Below are 23,022 nucleotides of genomic sequence, written 5' to 3' on the forward strand. Positions count from 1 at the left end.
ATTACTGCGAATGGATATATTCCTCTATATCTCGAATATGTATGAATGAATTCCCATAAATGAATATATGTATATTCCCAGTAACAATAGGTAATTGCCTGGGAGGATTTGTCATCCTCCTCAAATACATACATATTCATTCATAGGAATTCAAATGCAACTTCATCATTTATAATTCATACATATATGAGGTACATATAAATGAATTTCTATAAACGAATACATGTTCCTACTAAAAATATCTCCATAAATCCCTAAAACAATTCTTCTACCATGACATCCTTCCTGGAAAATCACTGAAACAATCCAATGAAACACAATGGAGGGTTTAGAGTGGCCTCCCTTAGCTCAGACACCTTTTATATTTTGTCAACAGTAAACTGACACGAATGTCACAATTAAAATTTGTTTTCACGACAGGATGAGACGTTGAAGAGCAGCTCAACAGCGAACGAGCTGGGCCTGGCGAACGTCGGAGGGGTGTTTGTGGTCCTGATGGGCGGGATGGGCATCGCTTGTGTGATAGCCGTGTGCGAGTTCGTCTGGAAGAGCCGGAAGGTCGCCATTGAGGAACGGGTGAGTGAGGTCAGATAGCACGTCGAAGAAGGCGTGATCGCGCCTGAAGTAACGTCGTCCAACACGCACCTCGATCCCGACGCGATCTACCCCGACATACCCCGCGAATACATCAGTTGATGTTCGCGCGATGGTGGAGTTCCTCTTTAATGGTCACGGTGCAAATACAAAACCACTCGGGTATGATCGTTATACCGTGCGATCGATGAGTCGCCAATCACGAAGAACTTGTGCAGAGGAAGGTTGACGTACCGTACAATGTCCCTGCTCTTTGTTCTGTGGACTTCGAATCATTCGTGGGTTTTAGTCGACCCTGCTGGGTCTGAATTAGGTCTGTTGCGTTGAGTCCTATGTATTTCTCTCTCTGGCATTTGCAATCATATTAAAGGAGCATACAGGGTGATATTTTTTTTATCGGAAACACCTAGTGTAGATCATCTTCGTGTTCAGGAAGAAGAATGGTTAAAAACGTTTTACTTCTTTCCTTCGTGTGTATTTTAATTATAATGTTTGAGATTAACGCATGTATCCATGTTTATTTATATCGAAACAGTTTAAAATTTTAAGAAAGACATAACTTCTTATGTTCCTTTTGCCCATAAGTTTCGGAGTAAGGTGAGAAGTTCAGTTTAATTAAGCTTCTCGGGGCAGGTGCACATAGCGCACGTTTATTTAAATCGAAACAGTTTGAAATTCCAAGAAAGGTAAACGAAGTCTTCTTTCTTCTTTTGGTTTTAGGTATTTCACGATAATTGTATGAGAGGTGTATTTTAATTAAAGTTAACGGAGTACATGCACATAGTGCGCGTTTAATTAAATCAAACCTATTTTGAATTTCAAGAAAAGTTTCTTTCCTCTTTCGTCATTATGAAGAAGGTGATAATTGCATGAACGGTATATTGCAATACGCTACACATATTTATTAATTATTGAATCAAAGAACTTCGATTTAATTATATGATGTCAATTAATTAATATTTCATTCGATCGAAAGAATTTCGTTTTGATTTAATAATACTAATATCGAAACCTCGATACTTAATTATTCGTTTGATCAAAACAATTTATTTATAATATATTTGGAATGGAAAAGTATCTCTCTCCTTACTGATTGATGAAAATTATTGTGTAGCTCCAGGTTACGGTTCGTCAGCGTATTAATAAATTGGTTACTTTCTCCCGTGCATTTTCCTTCGTTTCAGCTTTATATCCTCTATTTAACGTCGTAGTTATTTATTATTCAGTAGTACGTGCACAGTGTCATTTTAATGTGCACGTTAAATTTTACTCGTACAATGTATTGCACTTAATAATCATTGCGATGGAGTAGCAATTGACGCCAATCGATTACAGCGTCTGTGAAAACGGGAAAATGAAACGACGCAGTGCATTCTGTTATTACGAATCCGAAACACAATTTCATTTGATGGGCACGAAGAATTCAATTAGAACGACTGGTTACCGCAGTATTTCGCAGCCAATCTACAAAGTAATACTGTTATATGAATAATTTATATAAAAATGAAAACACGAAAACGCGCATTCCCGTACAGCGTGAGTAAATTTGAAAAGATTGTTTATTCCCTCGAACCGTGTGATTTATAACGGAAATACAATAGTAGACGAGCTCGAGAAGTAATAAACGAATTAACGAAAAAATTACGTTACTTTAAACTTATTACAAAATTTCAATTTTGATGATGAGAATTTATTAATGGATCAATACTCTCAATCTTCAACCCAAAATGAAAACAATATAAAGTATGCCAAGGGGTTTAAAAAAGCTGAACATTTTGCCTGGACTCTGCAGTCGATACTGTGATAAGTAAAATAAACAAATGCTCGATTTTTCTAAATCTACGTTGGTGTAGCCCTTTGAAGGGTCGAGTGATGGTCGATGCTCAGCGAAAATTAGAAGAAACGTTTAATTATGGAAGGGGGGGAAGCCAAAAGCGAAACGTTCGCGAACGAAACTTCCAACGACGGGAGCGTCGGAATGAAATTAAGGCGCGGTGCACGGCGAAACGTAGCTCGGGATAGCCCGCGTGCGGGCCTCGCGTGTCTACAATATGTGTTCGGGGCTACCGTTTGCGTACATTCGAGCGGTAAGCAAACAGGCAAGTATTTGAGAAGGGCTCGTCCACATATACGGATATGTATAGGCTTTACGACGGCGACCTCGTGTACTCGAGAGCAAACAATTCCACGAGCCAACAAACGTCAGTATCGCTGTTCCCCTTCGGACCTAGCTACTTCAGACCGCAACAGAGTAGCCGCGATTCTCCCACGAATCTCAAACTGCAAATCGTTCTGGCCTTGTACGGGGTGGCTCGAAAATCCTGACCCAAACATGCGTCGGCTGGCTCTCAAAGGAAAAGAGAAATTAAAATGAAATTACAATGAAATTACAATGATATGGTCTGTTAATTCTGAATATAGAAAACTTCGCGCAATTTTGCATTAATATGTACGTAATGTTTATGATAAAATGGGTTGAAAATGTACAGTGGAATTTTGTTGTGCGCGGTTTCGTTTCGGAGGAATTTGAATTTGAAAATTAACGGGGCGCGCATGTGACAGAAAGGACGTTGTCCTATTATTGTTTTGTTAATATTCTACACATAAGTTTTTTTAACGATGGAAATTCATAGAAGCTGAAATGAAATATCTAGTTTTTGAAATTTGTAATTAGTAGACCAGGGATTTCCTTTATGTTGGATTCTTCAATTCTTCAATTTCTAGGCGTTTAACAAATTTGAACATATGAATCTGATTATTGTGCAAAGGTACAACTAAATTTAAAAACTCATGGAACGCGTGTGCTGACCAGTTCGATTTGGCTGTCGCGTCTGACCATTACTCATCATTTCTACTAGCTCTGGTATTAGCAAATCCGAATGATAGTATGGTGTTATCCCTTTCCCGTCGATCTTCCTATCTTGTAATTAACTAGGTAAATCTGATAACACCGTACAATTTCCAATGTTTACAAACACGAACACGGAAAAAAATAATGATTAATGGACGCACGCGATAGCAAAGCCGAGCTTAATCGCGCGTGTGCCTCGCGAATGGTCAAAATTAATTTTCTCGAAAGAGAAACCTCGCAAAAAGATATTTCACCGTAAATTTTCGAATTTTATTTCACAAAAAATCATGAACCGTTTTGAAGATTTAACTGATCTATAGATCCCTTTTCTTTAGATTTCCTTTCTGCACAAGAGGGACGTACGCGACCGCCTGCTATGCATCGATCCGACTCATCGATCTGAATCCATCTCCCAATCTTACCCCAGAATTTTGATGTTCTGTTTTAGAAGCAGAAATCCTCGGGGAAACCGATCTGCGAAGCTTTTACCGATCTACACTAGGGGACGGTATAAAAAAAAAAAAAAAACGTACTGATTCCTAAGCCCGAGAAAAGCGTATTTGATCCGAAGGACCTAAGGAAGAACTCCACCATGAGTGATCGAGAACTGTGTGCAACACTGACAGACACAAACTGTAGAAAGTTGAAACGATAACGTAATAATCGATGAAGGAGCAACGATCTTCGACCTTTCCAGTTTCTCGAACCCCTCGTGAACTACACGCGTAGGCCAAAAATTCTAGAAACTCTTGAACACTGAAAAAAATTAATGTGGTCGTATTCGAATATGAAAATTTATGCATTTATGGTAATTAGAAATATGGGCAAATGCGAACAGATTCAAGAATATATAAAATATCAATGATTAAATGTTACATTGTTTAAAAGACAAGAGGCACTTCCGTTTAAAATTCATTTCTTTATCTATAAATGTAGAAATATGAGTTTGGATAAACATCTACATGTGACAAACGTATACAAAGTGTATGCATAGCAAATAAAGAATTGAATCGAGTTTTACGGTATACATTCTGCCCATAAATGCACAGAATTTACTATCGAATAAGTGACATCCTCGAATTCTTTAGGAACAGAAAATTAGGAAAAAAATTCGAATGAAAGTTGACTAATTTTTTAAAGTGTTTTCTACGTCTTTCACCCCCCCCCCCCCCCTCTCCCTAAAACGACACGGGGAGAAATTCGTGTACGTTCAAATTGGAAAGGTCAACGCGTTTGCCAATTTGCTCATATCAAAAACCTTAGATTAATTGACGACGACTTCGAGCCTAGCAGCGAGAAGGGACAGTCTCCCGGGCAATTGTTAAATAAAAAAAAAAAAAAAGAAAATACCGCGGCGTGGCTACCTCGACGAAGCGCGTCGCGATCGCGACTGAATCCAAGTGCTGCAGATTTAACGAAATATTTACGAACAATCACGATTTTATACCGATATTAGATAACTAATGTATAGCGTCAGGTTGCAAACGTTTTACTGTGTGTGTAAATATTGTGTAGATCGTGGGGGTGGGTCCGCCACCCCGTGCGGAGTCCGTATGTTTCTGCATAGAAAACAAAACGAAAAAAAAAAAGAGAAAAGAAAGGACAAAGAGAGAAAAAGAAAAAGAAAAGTAAATCGAGCATCGTCGCGAACGTTGCGATAAAAATTCCAGGTCCACGAATAGAAGCCCACGGATTCCCTAGCGACAAACGATGGAATTAACTCGATAGACGATTCTGTATGTTTCGACTCGTAAATTAGTATGATACGTCTCAACCTAATGGCGGTGCCTCGGTCAGTCCTGACCCAACGTTTTCTCTGTCTCGAGCGCGACACGGCCTCCGACTTCTCTCCGCCAGATTTCCACGCGATTGTATTTTGTAAACTCGTTTACCACCCTTGCAGAAAATGAGCAAACTTCGAAAACACCGCGAGGGCGTTTATGACTCTTCCTGCGACGCGAAGTATACTGTTTCTGAATATTGAACACGCGCTACACGGGATGCTGACAAATTCATGGTTGCAAACTTCGGACGCGTGTAGCACTCATAGAAGTAGACGGTGAAGTGGTAGCGAGCACAGATCCGCGAGCAAACTGTCTTCGAGTTGTTAAACAGTTTTGTTGACACGATTCCATGAGCAAACTGTCTTCAAGTTGATACTTTTGTTACGTATTCTAAGAATAAGTTTTGTGCTTGTTTAACGTTCGTTACTCCGTATGATTTATGTTGTTTCTGGTTATATTGTCACTCGTGGTCATTTCAAGGTCATTCCAATGTGAAGATGTCTTTGTCTTCAAATTTGTTCAGGATTTACTGTTTTATAAATGCTATTGAAAGCATGTGTTACGATAAACTATGATATTGAAATGACTGGGAGGAATTTTCTTTGCTAACCGTCATGATCTCAGTAATTCTCTCATACATACGATAGCAGCGGAGACATTCAAGGTACTTAAGAAAAAATTGAACCAAGCTCTATATATTTTCATTAGCAGTTAACTCACTGATCATTCGCTGAACATATCGTCGTTATAATTTTGCATCTTCCATCGGAGCTTCGTTTGCACACTCCTGATAGTACCTAGTGTGAAACGATAATCATCCATTAATAATTAATAGAAATTTACATGTAATGAAATAACAAACGTACGAATTTTGTGTATTTTAGATAAAGGCGAATATGTCCTTCTGAATACTTCTCAACACACTGAATACTGCCAGAAAATGCGTTCCTTCGGTACACGATCGTCTTCTTATCGTTTTCACGCGAACAAACCATCAAGTGTCGGATACCGACTCAACGATTAAAACTCAAGACTGCGTCAGAAATGACCCAGGCACCGCCAAAGCCAGGGCTATAAAGCGGTCGCATTGAAACGTAGGCGTTAAGTGAATCACGTACGATTCGAAAGGACACGCGCACGATGTGTGACAGTTTAGTATGACATTGTTAGTTGTGTCGCAATGTTTCTTGCCTCTCTCTCTCTCTCGCCACGGATACGCAGGAGGTGAGCAACTTTTCTACTTTCAGCTTGATGCTCGTTTACGTCGGTGCGCCATTCGACGTTCGAACTCGTAGTGCATGGGTAACGTCCGCGCGCGGCTTCATTTTGTGTCTGGCTTGTTTCGTTCGCTTTGAGAGGTATTCGCGCTTTTTTTTTCGTGCTATGATAAAAATGGAGTCATCAAACAGGTCGAATAAATTCAATGAATTTTTGGAGTACCTGTTTACGTATACAGTAAATCCCGTAAATGATCGAACACTTTATGTCGATTGAAGAAATTTGAGTAAATTAAATTCTAAGTTTGACGCTTCAAAATAAATGATCCATTATAAATATGCGCAAAATTGACTTTACACGCGTATATATTTATAATAAAAAATTTATTTGAAACATCAAACCTATCGGTCAATTTAAACAAATGTGTTCAATAGACATGGAGAGTACGAATATTTATGGGACTGACTATATATACATTTTTATATAATTTTTTTTCTTATTTGTAATTTGCTGCATTTGTCTTGTTATATGATGTTTATTACGTTATGTTATATTATTCTTCAATTGGTGTTTTATTCTAATTGTTTGAATTGTATTTATACCGCTGAAGAGGGCCAGAAATTGGTCAAAACCTTCCATAATAATAAAAACATTTACCTCCATTTGTGTCATTGCACCACTAACTGGCACCAAAAACAGAAATGAACATTCCGAGTATATATACTATATATTATGGTTTTTTTCGTTTAATTTTAATAACTGTTGCTGTCGAGTGATTTTAAGTCTTGAAGAATGGCATATTGTATATTCTATTAGCTGTCTAAAGGAACGCAACTTCAGCTTGACTATTTTTCTTGTAACGATTCATAGAAATAAAACTCACGAACTGGCATGACTTTCACTGACAACTGCATGAGTAATTATTAATAGAAAGCAAGATTCCTATTACTCCTTGCATCACTCCTTCCTTGCATCGATTAATGCAACTACATATATAGTTGAGTATCGACATGTGCGCCGGTATAAACAAGCGGCCTAATCGTCGAGAAGTCAGCTCGATGTTATGACGCATCGTATCAGAAAACTGAAGATCCAAACGAGGAACGTTGAAATCAGTTCCGTCTATTCCCTGAAATTTTTGTTTCGCGATTCTCAGGCATTGTAGATCCAAAGTGTTGCTGGAACATTTGATCAAAATTATTCATACCATCGTAATTTTTTCCAAAAAACTGGTCCACTACTGTTGCCTTTCTATTTTTTGAAACATTTCTGACTTGTTAGAAGTCTCACAATTCAAGGAAAACGATCTAATTTAGACGACATTCCTCTGTACATGTAGTGCTCCAAAATAAATTTGATGCTGTCACGTAATGTCACTCTCTATTTACTAAAAACATGGCCTCCAGAAAATACGATTATACGTACAATTTCATCAAACATTTCAAGTTTGTCTTAGACAAACTCTCCCTAGATTACACCAAAATAAATTCAGCAGCCCCATATAATTTTTCTGCCGACCTTCGTCGAAACGTAGTCTCCAGGATATACGAGCACACTATTGCACCTGGTCCGCGGAAACAGGAATATCCACTGATCTGTCAGAACCCAGCGTTAAACGCGCTGCAAATTCCCAGCTTCTCCGCTGTCGTTTCGCCCTGTCGCCGGTATTGCTCGCCACTAAAAAGTTACTGCCTCTGACGCAATAAAAACTTCATATCCGGTATCGCCAGCTCGATTCGCAGCAGGGAAGCTTCCGTCGCGCGTCATGGCATCCAGCTGACGAAGCTTCGCGCCCCTCGAATGGGGTGAAGGGCCGTACGATCGAGACCTTTGCAGCGCTCGTTTCGTCCCACTTTGCAGAAGTCCGTGTGCTCGGAGATGGCGAGCGAGCTACGTTACGCCCTGGACTGCGGGAATGGGACGAAGAAGCCGGTGAAGAAGGCGCTATGCCGCCGCGAGGGACAGCAGTCCAATCTGTCGATCGTCTCTGAAGAGGGCAGGTACCCGGAGTGCAACAAGTACAGGCACTTCGTCGGGAAAGCGCCGCTCACTTGAACGCTCTGGGTTCGCGCGACGGCCAGCGACTGATACGATTCGCGATCGAACGAATCCGAGACGCGATCGATCGCGGAACATTGTGTGCAACGAGGCGCGAACAGGTCGACCAGGTCCAGGGGAACGGACTCACCTCCACCTGCGCGCGCGCGCGCGCGCGCGTGTGTGTGTGTGTGTGTTGTGACGCGTCCGTTCTCTACCCCTCGTTCCTTTTTTTTTCCTTTCTCCCACTTTTTATTACGAGTGACGCGAACGTCGAGCAAGGTAGTTCTTCGACTAGCACTTCGTAGGATGTACACGTTCGGTCGTTGATCGAAGCTCGCTGGATTGTAGCGGTAGACAACGACGCGTGGCCGTTCGTGCGGAAGGATTAACGAGGACGAGGGAGCCAACTGGAAGCCTTTGTATCTTGTAACGCTACTTGCGGTAAAAACGGACGTCTCTGGCAAAAAATAGAGCGCGGTACGAAGACGGGACGGGATCGGTCGCTGATTGTGTTTTCCGGTCAGCTGGATAAAACGCGAACGGTCGTGGATGATGGGTTTATTTACTTGGTATGTAATAATTTGTTAATTGTATCTAGAAGGGAGGTCGTTGGCTTGTATGATAGGGATATATTTATTTTATGTATAAATCAGTCCAACCTTTTTATTTAATTTAAATTCGAGCAATAAATCAATGAATCCTAATGGTCCTATTAATCTATTAGATGTATCTGTACGCCATGCCGTTGGTTCATGAAGTACACCTATATGTCCTTATCTTCGAGACCTCAATTATTACAATTAAGACAATAATATTTAATGTGCATTTTATATAATATTCAAGTCTTCTCCATCGTTATAAGTTATAAGTTAGTATGTATTTTTATTTCCACGTTACTTAAACTGTGAATGTTGAAATCTTGTATCTATTAATCTTGTATGTCGAAATCTGTGTTGAAACATCTTGCCTTTTATCTAAATTTATTTGTCAGTTTCAAACATCTGAACGACATATACGTACACAGATGACTACAATTAATTGATCCTCTCGCATTTGCTTATTCCTACACCAAATTTATAATATCGTGTTACGTCACGTAGATCATTTTTCAACACCCATTCGCGAGCAAATAAACGCACACACTCGACCACGCGTCGATGTCTCCCCCAGGATCCACTGCGAGCGCCCAGCGACCGTTTCGCGATGAGTATGCGTGTTGAAGACGATCAAGAAGGGAAAATGAATTCAACGAATGCATGTACGCAACGCTACTCGAACAGCGAACGAAAGTGTCGTGAATCGAAGATCGTTCCAGCATCGACCACGTTCGTAATTCTCGAAGAAAGTACATCGATATTGATCGAATCGAAACCTCGAATGCTCCACGAACGTCTCCCCGTCTCTGTTCGATGGCGTTCAGTTACATTTAGTGTAAATAATTATGCTAACCGTTAAGATTACGAATTACACGATCGCGTCTATGCAACGGCAATTGTATTATAGGACGTTCATGAGAAAAATTGATCTTATCGCGAGAGAAATTGTTCGTTCAATTAGTAATCTCTTGATTTCGGAGCGTTTCGTCCCGAATGCTGTATGACGAAGTGTCAACCGCGTATGAGCGTCGTAGAAATGTTCACGTATCAACGTTTCGGCGACACTTCACCGGATTTAGATAGAAAACGAGCGATATTTTATATTTTCTTTTCGTATCGAGAGTGGCGAGTCTCACTTTCGTCAGAGTTCGAAGCTTTCAGCCTCACTATTGTTACCATTAAATTTCGTTGGTCTGTCTGCGAGGCTCACCTAATTTCCGTCAACTGCGATCGCGTTGATTCCTCGAACATCTTCGTTGATAGACATCAAATAAAAATTAAAACAGAATGCAAAGTGTGTAAACGCATGGTACAGAAAAATCAAAATTATTTGATGTTATTAAAAGTGAATTATAACATGTATTTAGTGGTATCATTGCATATAGATACATTGTTAAATAATCCTGTTCACAGACAATTTGAACGTTGTACGTTCGAATCGATTAAATAATAAGCCGGGATTCTTTGAAGTAGAATAGGATCGTCTAGGTCAGACCCGTAAGAGGTGAATTAAAATATTCCTAGCAAACCAAAAAACAATTAATTAATTGTTTATACGTGCTTGTAATCTTAACTTCAATTTTCCTTAAGTTTCGTCTCGCATTCAAGTTTCTGTTCAAGTTCGTTTATTCCAAAGAGTGAGTAAACTACAACACTGAATATACCTGTCATTCGTACCTTTGGATTCAGTATTAAACACGTTCGCACGAAAGTGATCTTGTTCTATGTAATTATATCTAATCTCGAGTAAAGTCTTCCAATTTCCTTTAATCAATCCACGTTCGAAGGCAACGAATCGCCAGGAATCCTGCTCGCAGTCGGCGCACGTTGCTATTCACGAAACGCCACGAACTGAGCAGTATTAATTTCCGTCTTCCTTCTCTTAAGGCGTAAACACGCGTGAATAGCATGCACGTGCACAGGTGCCCGCCTAGCTCCGATAGCGATCGATTTCCGGACGCAGATAGATCAGCGAAATGCAATTAGCGTCAGAATTCGAGTGTTCGATATTGCCAGGCTGCGCTGGCCGCGAACGTCGTGCACGATTTTGGGGCCCGTGCGCGACCTACGTCGTTTGATGTATCATCGTTTTACGAAGTCTCTGTCGTTTTTTACTCTCGACTAACCGACTAAGCTCCCGTCGAAGACTCTGTACACCCGAATCGAAGAAAAAAAAAAAAGAAAGAAAGAAAACGTAAACGTACAAACGCGATACCCGCATTAAACGGTACACCGCGTATTATACACGTAACTACTGTAAATATTGTCTGTACCGCGTTACAATGCGTTCACGTCGTGGCGAGTTTGTTAAGAGCCTATTAATTATACTTCTTACATAAAGTGTACTACGAGCATCATATTATAAACGTGAATAAAACTCATCGTCTGTAAATTATCATTGGAGGTGTTCGTCTTTTGTCGTTCGTCTAGAGCGGGGCTTCTTAAACCTTTTTCATTCATGACATTTATGATGATTTGTTGATTAGGTAAAAATATATACAGACGAGAAAATATAAAATTAAAAATTGCACAAAAAGATGTAAAATTGTATTTGTTATAGTTAACAAAATTGTATACTCCATTTTTCATCAAAACAGCATTTTTTGCAATAACATGAATAAAAAAGAATATTAAATATTTTACATTAAAATCTCGCGACCCCAATATTACGCTAAGCGACCCCATTTGGGGTCGCGACCATACTTTAAGAAGCCCTGGTCTATAGAATGAATATTTCAAATGCTTTTTAAATAATATAGACATTTAGGTTGAAGATTTATTCACACCCAATTGGAAGATTCTGGTTTGTGTGGATTCGATAATACAGGTAATATTGAATTCCTTCGAAATTAGAATGAGATCATCTTGGTCAGCCCCAGAGAAGGTGTAAGAATTCTTAGCAATAGGTAATAATCGATTGATTATATTTTTACAATACTTCAAGCGGATACTATATATTAGGAATAGAATAATATAAAGTAAAACATTTTAACTTTGAATTTCTAATATATACTTGGAACATTTTATGACGATGGAAGTTTTCGAGATATTATTTTTAAAAATTGCATCGCCATTGAATAGCATAAAAGAATAAAATCGCATTCCACGAAGACATACTCATCGACTGATTCATTTCTCATCCACTCCACCCAGTCCTATATAATATTTATATTTCAAACTTCAACAGTTGTGTGATTAAATGCCTCCTGTCACGTTATTCTTATCCTGTATCTTCGAGAGCTCACACTCTGATAAAAGGTAGTCGAAACAATTTATTCTAAATACACCGGTTAGCAGCTACATAATTCCGTTCATAATTTAATTACCGCACCCTTTGTGGCTGGTGGAAGTTCGTTGCACCCAAATCCCCGAGGGTTTCCTTCCGCGGCAGCTTCTCGAATGCTTACTTTGCATACGTTGCGTGATTAATTGCGGAGCGTCATGTTCTTTCGTTTAAACGGAAAATTATTCCACGCGTAATATACTTAACGCGCAGCCGTAATCCCCTCGTTGATTACGACAGAGAACTTCTACCTTTACCGCGGCCGCGTAATTGGTCCCCGGGAACTTCTACCTTTACATCAATTGCCGCTGCCTTCACTCTTCGTTCCCTTGATTAGAGAACCAAATCCCAAACCGCTAACGTAACTAATTCACTAATGTATCCAAGTTCCACATCTCTTTCCTTCTCTTTGGCCCCGCGGAACGCTAACGCGGCCATTTAATTTACTTTGCCGACTTCCCGACTGATTCCCGACCACTTTTCCCTCTTCGCGTCTTCTTATCTCCGCACGCTCATTTGCATATCTCGATCTTTCACACGTTCGACCGTCTATCGCCGCTTCTGCGGATTTCCTTTCTCAACCGAAACACCTGATCGAGCTCTTGCTTAGAAAAATTAACAAACTGATCTTGAGCACATTATTTGGAGGAAAATTATAAAGAGAAATTGGAAATAGTGAGAATTCCCATTACTTACAAGCAATCACATTCAAACAAATTATATCACTCAAAAAATACTACTTTGTAAAAATGACCATTGGCCCCCTCCCTTCACTTTATCTTCACAAAGTTAGTCCATATTCCTTCACAAAATGAAGAAATCCTCAAGACCTAAAACTGACTCCAGGAAGAATCCTAACTAAATCCTATAGAATTAACAACCATAATTGCTCTCAGCCACCAGTAACAAGTCAAATTCATATTTTACCAGGCAGGAGTCATCTATAAGAAGTCTGGAGTTGAAAAGTATGAAAAATGGAGAGAATATCGAATCGAGCGCTCGCGTATTTCTTCCACGGGCAGCTTGTCGTCGAAAAGCCGCTGGCAGCGGGTCTAACAATAAGTTAGGTTCGTGATGCCCGCCATGTTACCGTGTACAAATGAATCCAAGAGTCTTGGAAGGGAGGACGCGTGTGCGCAGTGAAAACCCGCTCGCGAAGTGGCGTTCGGAATTAGAGTGCATGCCGCGGTGTTCGTTCCGAAAAGCACGTTTATCAAACATCTGTTCCAGGTAACGAGCTCCGTGTAATTACAATTTTAGGTAAGTCCCACCATCTTTAACGCTCGTCGCGCGAGTTGCCGTTTCGGCACTCTCTAACATCCGCCACTTGTGCTCTAAAACTGTTCTTCGAGCATGAAAATTCGATTGGAATATTTATTAATCCACGCAGAACAGATTTCGATCACAATCACGCTTAGTTATCCTTTACAGTCTCACTTTAGAGCTGGGGGGAAGAGAAATACTGTGTTTCTTAAAGATTGAAAGTTTAAATAAGTGTTATATTCTTTTGTTTAAAATTTTTTGAGCATACTTATTCTAGATTCAGACAAAATAAAGTTACTTTTCGATGTAAACAGTTTAGAACGTATTTATATTATTTTCTTGACGTTAAGGGAGGTTCCTTTTTTAAGAGTAGATATTTGCGGACTCGGCACAGCGTCAAACGTTTCGAAGATTTAGTTTGTGACTTGTGGAATGAAACTTTCACTTTTAATCAAACCAAGGAAGAATTCGAGTGACGGAAAACACGCGTGGCACGCGCCTCTTCGTGGAAATACGAAATTAAACGTGCGAGCGATCCCGGTTTGAAGGCGTCGTTGATTGTGATTATGCGAAAACTATGTCACAGTGCTTATAAGCGACAAGCGCCACTGGCGACGACGCTCCACGTCTAAATATATCTGCGTCGTTGCGCGCACTCGTAGATTTTCGTGAGTTTTTCGAGGCAACTGAAAATGGCACGATGACACTGAAGAAAGAAAGAAAGATCAGTCTATAAATAAAATAAGTACGGTGCCATGAGTAAGTGGAATGTAGAGAATGTTCAGTCATTTTCATTTATTGTTTTGCAAAGTCTGAGTAAAATCACACCTGATTCGAAATTTACCTTTCTTTCTTTTTATAATACACATCAATTTTCTACTAACGTTTGCGCAACGCGTACGCATGACACATCACTATGAAAGAGATGACGAGCGAATGAATGAACAAGAAGATTCCAGATCGCGTGCGTTTGGCAAGATGACAGTCCCTCTCAGAATGACCATGATTAAAATGGCTCGCGTGCCCCCACGTGGAAAAGTACACGTGCGAAATCGATGCTACCAAAATTATCCTGTCACTCAGTTAACCCAATGTGCGTGTCTATTTATTAATGGTATTTATAATACTTATTCATAGAATCTATTATTTAAAGTAGCGCTTAAATACTTGCTTTAATACAACAAATAACATCACTCGCACATTTCATCTCTGTCTCCAAAGCAAGAAGTTTCCAGTGCCACGTTCTCGAACCATTTTTCATTTCCAGATACGAGATACATCCGTCTCCTCCCATACTGCTCTATTTCCAGCAGGACCTATCAAACGGAAAATTCATTAACGAGCTCGTCGTCTGTCCCCACCCCCCTGTCGGAAACGTTATTTTCACCCAAGGACGTCCCTTCCTTCCCGCTGAACGAATCTGCCTATTCACTAGTCTAAAGAAGACCTGAAAGAAGAAGAGTCCCTGCGGCGTTTCTTCCCACGAAACAAAAGCGTCGCGAAGCAAGACGTCCACCGTGAATTTGACAGGCCAGAAGCCCCATTCGGTAGGTTCAAATAAATAGCCGAACTCAATATTGGAGGATTGATTTTAGACGGATGTAAATGTTTACGCGCGTCGAGAATTCAGACGTGTAATGGTCTCCGTCCGGTTTACACAACGTCGCGGGTTTAAGTGCCCGTTCAGATCCCACCAGTATGTTTCAACTGTTTGCACCGAATCTCGTACACGCGATCTTATTGCAAATAAATCTGCTTCGAAGCTAATCGTGTCTCACTGTGAGGCTTTATGTCTACCATCGTCGACCGGCGATTCTCAACGGGTTAATGTCGGCTGTTCCACGAAGAATGTTTGCCACCGATGTTTGCAGTTTTCGCAAACATCTCGAGAAACGGAAGTTTTGCTTTCTTATCGACCGCTGTCCTTAATCGACACACTTAATTAGAGATCGGGAAGGGAAGGATAGGTTCATGTGGTTTCTGGAGTCACTGTTTTAATTTAACCTCGATTATTTTCGCTTTCGATTGTCACTACAGGTTCAGTGTCAGCTTGAAGAATGACCGCAAAATGCTGATTAAGTGTCTCCCGCTGATCCTCATCTCCTGCGTTCTGGGATTCCCTAAGAAAATTCATATAGGTAAGAGAGAGTGTGTTTAATTTGATTTAATAAAAAGTTGACCTCCTAACCATGTTAATAAAATAAACGAATGAATATTGTGTTCAATATACAAATTCATTATATATTCAGAAAATACTTGATTGAATCTTACAACTATTGCAAATCATGTAATTAACGTAAATAAAATTAAAACACAGGAGGCCTGTTCGATGATGGCGAGGAGATGCAGAGGGCCTTCGAAACGTCCGCGCAAACGGTGAACAAAGAGCGCCACGAGAACGAGGAGTTCTCCAACGTGTATCTCGTGGCCAAGTCTAACCAGGTTTCGACGGACTCGTTTGAAGTGTCGTCGAAAGGTACGGGAGCCGTTCCCGGGGCTTCAAAGGTTTGCGTTCTCGCGTGCATTTCACTGTGAAACTTTCGATTCGAACGATTTCTTTTGATATTTTCAGTTTGCGAGCTGATGGAACACGGGGTGGCCGCGATTTTCGGTCCCACGAATAAGGTCACCTCGAACCACGTACAGAGTATATGCGACACCATGGAAATGCCACACATTTATGCCAGGTGGGAGCCCTCGCAAGCTCGCGGTAAAGGGATAAACTTGTATCCTCACGCTGAAACCCTCTCGGTGGTACGTGGAATGCAATGGCAGCTTTATGAGTTCAATCTTTGAGAACGTATTAGGTTGTGTAACAAGTCCGTTCGGCGTTACGCATTTCCAGATGTATTACGTGAAACCGTTGCTTCAATTAATTAGGATTGATACATAGGTAGACTTAAGATGATTTGAGAGTATTACGTAATTAAGGTGGTTTGAGAGTATTACGTACTTCACGCAAATTAGACGAGACAAAAATTAGTGCAGTTTGGAATGTTTTATCCCACCCAATATACATATTCACCAGACATGTTCTTTCGATGGATAGTCGTTTCGAGACACCGGAAATATGAATGTACAGTCTATTAAATTTTTTATATTGTAATTTCATATATTGTAAGTTTCTTTCTAAAAATAGGTAGCCAATATATTCCCAAGTTAGAATGGATTCATTGCACAACCTAGGATATTTCTGATTTCCAATCGACTCTAACGTTGTCTCTGGAGAACAATAGACATCTTAGAATAGAACAATAAAACATGCGTTGGCGCGGTAATTTCACGAGATAAATGTTCGACATGCCTCCAGATCTTCGACTTAATGATTACCGATTTCGAGTGGAAAGAGTTCGGAATATTATACGAAAACACCGACAGTTTAATTCGCCTCTATCGTTTACTGGAGCGCTTGGATGCTCACGATCACCTGATCTTTCCGTATCATCTAGGACCTGGGCCTAGTTACAGGTTCGTAACTTCGCAACAATTCTCATACAACTATTTATCAATTCATGCTGTATTAAAATAAAGTGTTTTAGAAATGACGAGTTAAAGGGTAAAAAATTAGGTACAAAGAATTATATATGATTGTTGATGTGCAGAAAGGTGATGCGCGAGATGAAGGACAACGAGGTCGAGAACATTGTTATCGATTGCTCCATCGAGATTCTCGCAGAGGTGTTGAAGCAAGCTCAGCAAGTCGGTATTATGTCGGAGAAGAACAAAGTTATAATAACCAACCTGGTAAAGTTATCTCTTTTTTCTGTAGATTGATAAATTATTCTACACATACACAGTGATCAGTAAGACAATCTATCCAATTTCTAAATGGATTATATCAATCAGTTTTACTTAAATTCTATTTAAAAAACGATATTTGAATATTCTCAGTTTTTCAACAAAATAAATTCCAGTAACAAGTATTATTCTGTAAAATCTCCCACTTTTACACAGTTTAATAATGGAACACGATTGAACGACATTTAGGATGCCCAGACGTTGGATCTGGAACCGTACCAATTCTCTGGCGTGAATTTCACTGGAGTGCGGCTGATAGATCCTGAAAGCGAGCTCGTAAACAGAACAGTGGAAATGCACAAGAACGAATGGGGTTTGGACGATCCATCTCAGCTGCGCGTCGAGCCCGCTCTCATGTACGACGCCGTGCAACTTTTCGCCAGGGCCTTCAAACGTCTAAAGGACGCCATCAAGGGTGACGTGAAACAATTATCCTGCAACGGCAGTTTGAGTTGGGAGCACGGCTACAGTTTGAGCAACTTCATGCGGCTCGTAAGTGTGTTCTGTCAACGGAGCTCATTCTATTTACTTATGCCGGCCCTTGGGAGGACTTCCACAGTCTCTAATCACACGAATTTCTACGTGATTCATAGTTTACCTCACTTTCTTCGATTGACTCTCCGTTTCATTTTTCGAGGTATTTTATCTCGTCGAGAGAGAAATTGTTACGTTGAAAATGAAAAAAATTTAAAGACTTCGCGAACACGTAAGAGTTTGAGAGATTGAAAACTAATGTTTTAAATGAATACTTATTCTGAACCGTAATTGTTATTAACTACTTCATTTTATTGATTTCAGCACGTCTTCGAGAAAAAGCTTTTTTTTTAATTATTCATTGCGTGATAGTGAGAGTTTCGAATATTGGTTTCATTGTTTTCCACCATTTCCAGAGCGAAATGGAAGGTTTGACCGGTATGATTAAATTCGACACGGCTGGCTTCCGCAGCGATTTCCAGCTGGACGTGTTGCGTTTGGGAGAGAACGGTTTGAAGAAGATTGGAACGTGGAACAGCACGAACTCTGTCAAATGGCAACCGGAAAGCAATCCCCCCAAATCAGAGATGGAGTTCAGTTTGCAGAATAAAACGTTCATCATCCTCATATCTATCGTACGTGCGCGAACGAAATTAGAACACTGACCCTCGCAACGATATTTCATTAACAAGATTTAACGAAGCAAAATATTGAGTACGAATATTTAAACATATGAATTAGTTCGAACAGAAAAAAAAATCTTTTGCAGACTCATCCTTACGGTATGCTAAAGGAGTCCGCCGATATGATGACCGGTAACGACCGCTACGAGGGATTCGGCATCGATATTATCCAAGAGCTGAGCAAAATGCTCGGTTTCAATTATACGTTCGAAGTGCAAGCGGACAGTGTTTACGGTTCCTTTTCACAAAAGACAAAGAAATGGACGGGAATGCTGGGGAAAATCATTGAAGGTGTTAGTTTCAGTGACGTATATACCATATTGTGGCATGGTATACTCGAGAGCAATTAAAATGCAATATCCGGTGAAATTATGTTGTAGACGGCTGATCTAGCTATTACCGATCTAACCATAACGTCGGAACGGGAAGCAGCGGTAGACTTTACGATGCCTTTTATGAATTTAGGTATGACTCTTTAAGATCAACGTACTCCACGAACAAAATTTCTGTTCAGATGAGTTTCAAATAAAGCCACATTTATTTATTTTATATATATATAGAATAATTCCTTATTTCATTTTTAATCAGAAAACATTTTATCAAACATATTAATCCTTTGTTCGCAGGAATATCCATCCTATATCAAAAACCAACAAAGACGCCACCCAGTTTGTTCTCCTTCCTGTCGCCATTTTCGTCTGGTGTCTGGTTGTACTTGATGCTAGCTTACATATCCGTGTCCCTGGTACTATTCGTGATTGGCAGGTTATGTCCTGCCGAATGGAACAACCCCTATCCATGCATAGAAGAGCCAGAGGAACTGGAGAATCAGTTCACTTTTAAAAACTCCCTCTGGTTCACGATCGGTGCTATTATGCAGCAGGGCTCCGAGCTCGCGCCTATGTGAGTCGAATTTAGTAATATGAGAATATAATCAATTATCGTGCGATATCTTTCCAATTAATTTATGAAAGAGATGTTAGCAACCAGAAATGTTTAATGGACATTTTCTCATTCATAACATCGAGTGAATTTTGTGCGATTTTTACAGAGGCCTATCGACGCGAATGATGGCTACTTCCTGGTGGTTCTTCTGCCTAATCATGGTGTCGTCTTATACAGCCAACTTGGCGGCGTTTTTGACCGTCGAAACGGTAGTGAAGCCATTCTCAAACGTTGAAGAATTAGCCCAGCAAAAAACAATCAAATACGGCGCTAAAAAGCAAGGATCCACCTTGAAATTCTTCGAAGTGAGTGTCTCTCTGTAAATATAACACATTTTTTTAGGCAAATAGAAAATACCAAATGCGGAGAAAAATAAAGTATTATAATTGCCAGTAGTAAGGAATTTTACAGGATCGATACAGCACCCGAAGTACATGTTTCAAATGTAAGAGATGTGTATCAATTTTTAATTAGTTGCTAACTTCACACCCCTGTCTCAAAGGGTCGAAAAGACTTCCGATACGTATGCTTTATTTAACCCTAATATTAGTTGCATAATCTTAGAAAATAGTCCCTACCTGATCATGAATACATTATCAACCCCAAGGCAAATACAATTTTAATAATACAAAATCAACGATGTACAACGATGCGCTTGTAGCTTTCTTTAGAGCTAGTAGATTTTAAATAATGCTTGAATCGAAATAGAGTAGTAGAAATAAAAATAGATATTTTTTGGGATCAATCACCATTCCACATCTTCATTTTAAATTACACAGATCCCCTGTCAACATAACAAAAAATTAAAACCAGAAATCAAAGTCGTAACTAAAAATTCATCTGTCCCTCCGCTGACTAATCAGACGACACGACGAATTTAAAAGCAATTCATGTCGGACACTAGGCAAAATATACTAGGAGCCGTTCGTTCTAATTCAGTTTTCTTAAAGAGTTATGGCATTTCCAAGGATTCCAACTACTCGACGTACAAGGAGATGTACAACACCATGATGGCCAACGCGGACGAAGTTCTGACGTCCGACAACGAGTCTGGTCAGAAGAAGGTGCTGACGTCTAACTACGCGTTCCTGATGGAGTCCAGCTCTATAGAATACTTCACGGAAAGACAGTGCAACGTGACGCAGATAGGTGGACTCCTCGATGCCAAGGGTTATGGGATCGCCATGAAGAAACGTACGTTGATTTTAATTCGGTATTGTTAGTCGTGTTGTCAGAGGATTGAGAACGAGCTCGAACACCTTCCTTACATCTGATTTATTTAACTATGTACATACATTTCAGACTCTCCTTATCGTCACCCCCTGAACTCTGCCGTGTTGAAGCTTCAGCAAAGTGGCCTAATTACGGAACTGAAGACTAAGTGGTGGACGCAGAAACGCGGGGGAGGAAAGTGTCAGGTACGGCGCGATTGAATATTTAATTCGAACGATACGAAATGGAAATACATTAACACGTTGGTCGCCGTGTCACCCATATATGGGTGACAGTGCTTTTGAAGAACTAGAAAAATAAATTCTGAAAGTGAAGCGTCAAAGGGAATGAATTTAAATGAAATTCCAGAATTTAAATGAAATTAGCAGAAACTTTCAAGAATATTTGTCTGACAGTCAACGCGTTAAGAAATTTACGCGTGAAATTTAATATTCCAATCAACAATTGGATATATCTCTCGGTAGCATTTAGAAACGTGATCAAATCTTATATCACGTATATCGATAGAAAGGCTTGCGGTTAATAAATCATGCGTGAATGATTCGTAGGAGGACGGTGGTGGGGGTCAAGCTGGCGAATTGGATCTCGATAATGTGGGAGGTGTTTTCCTAGTATTGTCTGTAGGTGTTGGCTTGTCCTTCTTTTACACATTATTCGAGTTACTCTGGGACGTTATCGCTACAGCAAAACGTGAAAAAGTGAGTGCATTAGCAAAATCATCATCTTAACGACCAGGACGTGTTAATTGCTCTAACCACATCGACCAACGTCGCCACATAATATACTCGGATTTACAATAGTACTAATAGTAGTGACTTCCATTAGTACGAGAACAAAAAATAATTCAGGTCTAAAAGGGTTAAATAAGTTTGTCCAATGTAAATATGTCTGTACGTAACCTGCTTTATGTAGACGCCAGTGTTTGTTGAATTTATTTATTTAAATCTACCGTTATTCCTCAGGTGCCCATTAAGGACGAATTGATAGAAGAGGTACGGTTCATCATCAAGTGCAGTGGTACGTCTAAACCTGTGAGAAGAAGAAAGGGTTCGTCGAACAGAAGCAGAGAAGACAGTACCAGAGGCTGCACACCTCCATATGGTTTTATACCTATAATTAAAACCAGTAACTCCAACGATAAGTGACAAATGACAATGGAAACGAATGCAATAGACAATGCGAGTGTTAAAAGGTTTCCGTTTACGATCAGAAAATGTGATGTGGATGGGTCGTAAAGACGGAACGTGGCCAATACTCATGTAAATAAAATTTATTTATCGCAAATTTCAACAACCGACTCGTATCAATCCTAACATGATCCGACTCTTGTAAAAATGCTGCAAATATTTCAAATCTATGTTACACGTCTTCAATGGATATTCAGGGTCAAATCAAGGTAAATTGCAGGCATATGAATGACTCGCTGTCCTAAGAATCGTTTTTCCATAATCTTGTAATCGTTCCATCTTTCGAAAACACTCACGCGGTTATACGAAGCGTTTAACGATTATTTTAATGCAAATAGATTTCGATCGTTATGTTAACCCGCTAAATTTCCCTTTAGTGCCACTTAATTGAGTCCCTTATATACCATTCGAGTCGTTTACGCCGTTAATACACATTTAATTAACTACCGATGTCAGCTGCAAAAATAGACCAACGTGTGGTTTCATTGCTGCGTCTACGATCCGTTATACTCATAAATGAACATGACTTTTATACGATAGTTTAAATGGTATCCAAGTAAGACAGGAATGAATTTCTCTGGGGCTCGATTATCAATGTATAATAATTAGAAAAATATACAGACTTTCGTGACACTCCTAATGCAAGACTCACATTTTTTTTTACAGATCAACATTTTCTCACAAACATTTAGAGAGTGACTACCCAAAGTACGACCTTCCAATAAAATACCTACGAAATATTTACATTAGACACTCCTCATCGTTGAAAAAAATTATCCCTACAGCAGGACTCCCATGCAGACGATACTCTCCCTTAATGGAGCATCATCAACGCGATCCCGTTTATTACCGTGAACGACGCCGCTGGAAATATCAATTAATCGCTGAATTATCCGAATGAAATACGTAGATTCAATCGAATAATAAAACTATAACAAACGCCACCGATGGAAAGGGAAAGAGACAGAGGCAGGAGGAAGGAAACGAACGAACTCGTAAAGTCTACCGGTGTTTCGAATTGAACGATAAAAACTTCGTTTTGTCCTCGCGGCGGTGTAAAACAGGGTCGTAAA

General features: G+C 39.9%; 3 protein-coding genes and 1 long non-coding RNA gene across 20 annotated transcripts in view; 2 read left to right on the forward strand and 2 right to left on the reverse strand.

Moving 5' to 3' along the window:
- Window positions 1–6,233, reverse strand: part of LOC128890968 (uncharacterized) — an 18,062-nt gene extending 11,829 nt beyond the window's left edge. For 5 of the 11 annotated variants that reach the window (XR_008460719.1, XR_008460714.1, XR_008460718.1 and 2 more), the window contains exon 1: window positions 5,950–6,026. Coding sequence is in view for 1 of the 11 variants with exons in the window: in XM_054150030.1 (XP_054006005.1) it covers window positions 5,950–6,026; window positions 6,096–6,224 (206 nt within the window). In the remaining 10 variants the exon portion in view is untranslated. Of the gene's footprint in view, window positions 543–1,652; window positions 1,933–4,070; window positions 4,202–5,949; window positions 6,027–6,095 lie in introns of those variants that run through there. The other 6 variants (XR_008460721.1, XR_008460722.1, XR_008460720.1 and 3 more) reach the window with 6 other exon arrangements.
- The window catches only part of LOC128890965 (glutamate receptor ionotropic, kainate 2), a 276,750-nt gene extending 265,508 nt beyond the window's left edge, over window positions 1–11,242 (forward strand). For 3 of the 6 annotated variants that reach the window (XM_054150023.1, XM_054150022.1, XM_054150024.1), the window contains exons 17-18: window positions 421–576; window positions 8,308–11,242. In XM_054150023.1, coding sequence (XP_054005998.1) covers window positions 421–576; window positions 8,308–8,502 — 351 coding nt within the window. In that variant the 3' untranslated portion in view covers window positions 8,503–11,242. Of the gene's footprint in view, window positions 1–420; window positions 577–3,893; window positions 4,025–5,348; window positions 5,953–6,113; window positions 6,249–8,307 lie in introns of those variants that run through there. The other 3 variants (XM_054150025.1, XM_054150027.1, XM_054150026.1) reach the window with 3 other exon arrangements.
- A 1,943-nt stretch (window positions 11,243–13,185) lies between these two features.
- LOC128890967 (glutamate receptor ionotropic, kainate 2-like) lies at window positions 13,186–22,568 on the forward strand. 2 transcript variants are annotated; one of them, XM_054150028.1, is made up of 17 exons: window positions 13,186–13,626; window positions 14,897–15,176; window positions 15,667–15,767; window positions 15,947–16,105; window positions 16,202–16,383; window positions 16,940–17,097; window positions 17,232–17,373; window positions 17,617–17,919; window positions 18,318–18,536; window positions 18,671–18,877; window positions 18,965–19,049; window positions 19,211–19,487; window positions 19,636–19,834; window positions 20,498–20,723; window positions 20,832–20,947; window positions 21,311–21,460; window positions 21,725–22,567. In XM_054150028.1, exons 3-17 carry the CDS (start codon window positions 15,698–15,700, stop codon window positions 21,905–21,907), a joined length of 2,676 nt encoding a protein of 891 aa, XP_054006003.1. In that variant the 5' UTR covers window positions 13,186–13,626; window positions 14,897–15,176; window positions 15,667–15,697; the 3' UTR covers window positions 21,908–22,567. The 2 variants fall into 2 exon arrangements, with proteins under 2 accessions (XP_054006003.1, XP_054006004.1); XM_054150029.1 differs by lacking the exons at window positions 13,186–13,626; window positions 14,897–15,176 and having other exon boundaries at window positions 15,671–15,767; window positions 21,725–22,568.
- Window positions 13,845–14,885, reverse strand: LOC128890971 (uncharacterized). Its single transcript, XR_008460727.1, has 2 exons — window positions 14,474–14,885; window positions 13,845–14,335 (listed from the first exon to the last, which is right to left on the reverse strand). It is a non-coding gene; the product is annotated as an uncharacterized LOC128890971 (long non-coding RNA).
- Window positions 22,569–23,022: the final 454 nt, after the last annotated feature.

Source organism: Hylaeus anthracinus, unplaced genomic scaffold (assembly GCF_026225885.1).
Source record: "Hylaeus anthracinus isolate JK02 unplaced genomic scaffold, UHH_iyHylAnth1.0_haploid 12001, whole genome shotgun sequence".
Lineage (NCBI taxonomy): Eukaryota > Metazoa > Arthropoda > Insecta > Hymenoptera > Colletidae > Hylaeus > Hylaeus anthracinus.

Excerpts from the sequence above, each read along its gene's own strand:
- LOC128890967 (XM_054150028.1), top strand. The coding sequence starts at position 15,698 with ATGCTGATTAAGTGTCTCCCGCTGATCCTCATCTCCTGCGTTCTGGGA. Across the intron at positions 18,537-18,670 it reads TCATCATCCTCATATCTATC|ACTCATCCTTACGGTATGCT; the intron begins GTACGTGCGCGA and ends AATCTTTTGCAG. Across the intron at positions 20,724-20,831 it reads TGGGATCGCCATGAAGAAAC|ACTCTCCTTATCGTCACCCC; the intron begins GTACGTTGATTT and ends CATACATTTCAG.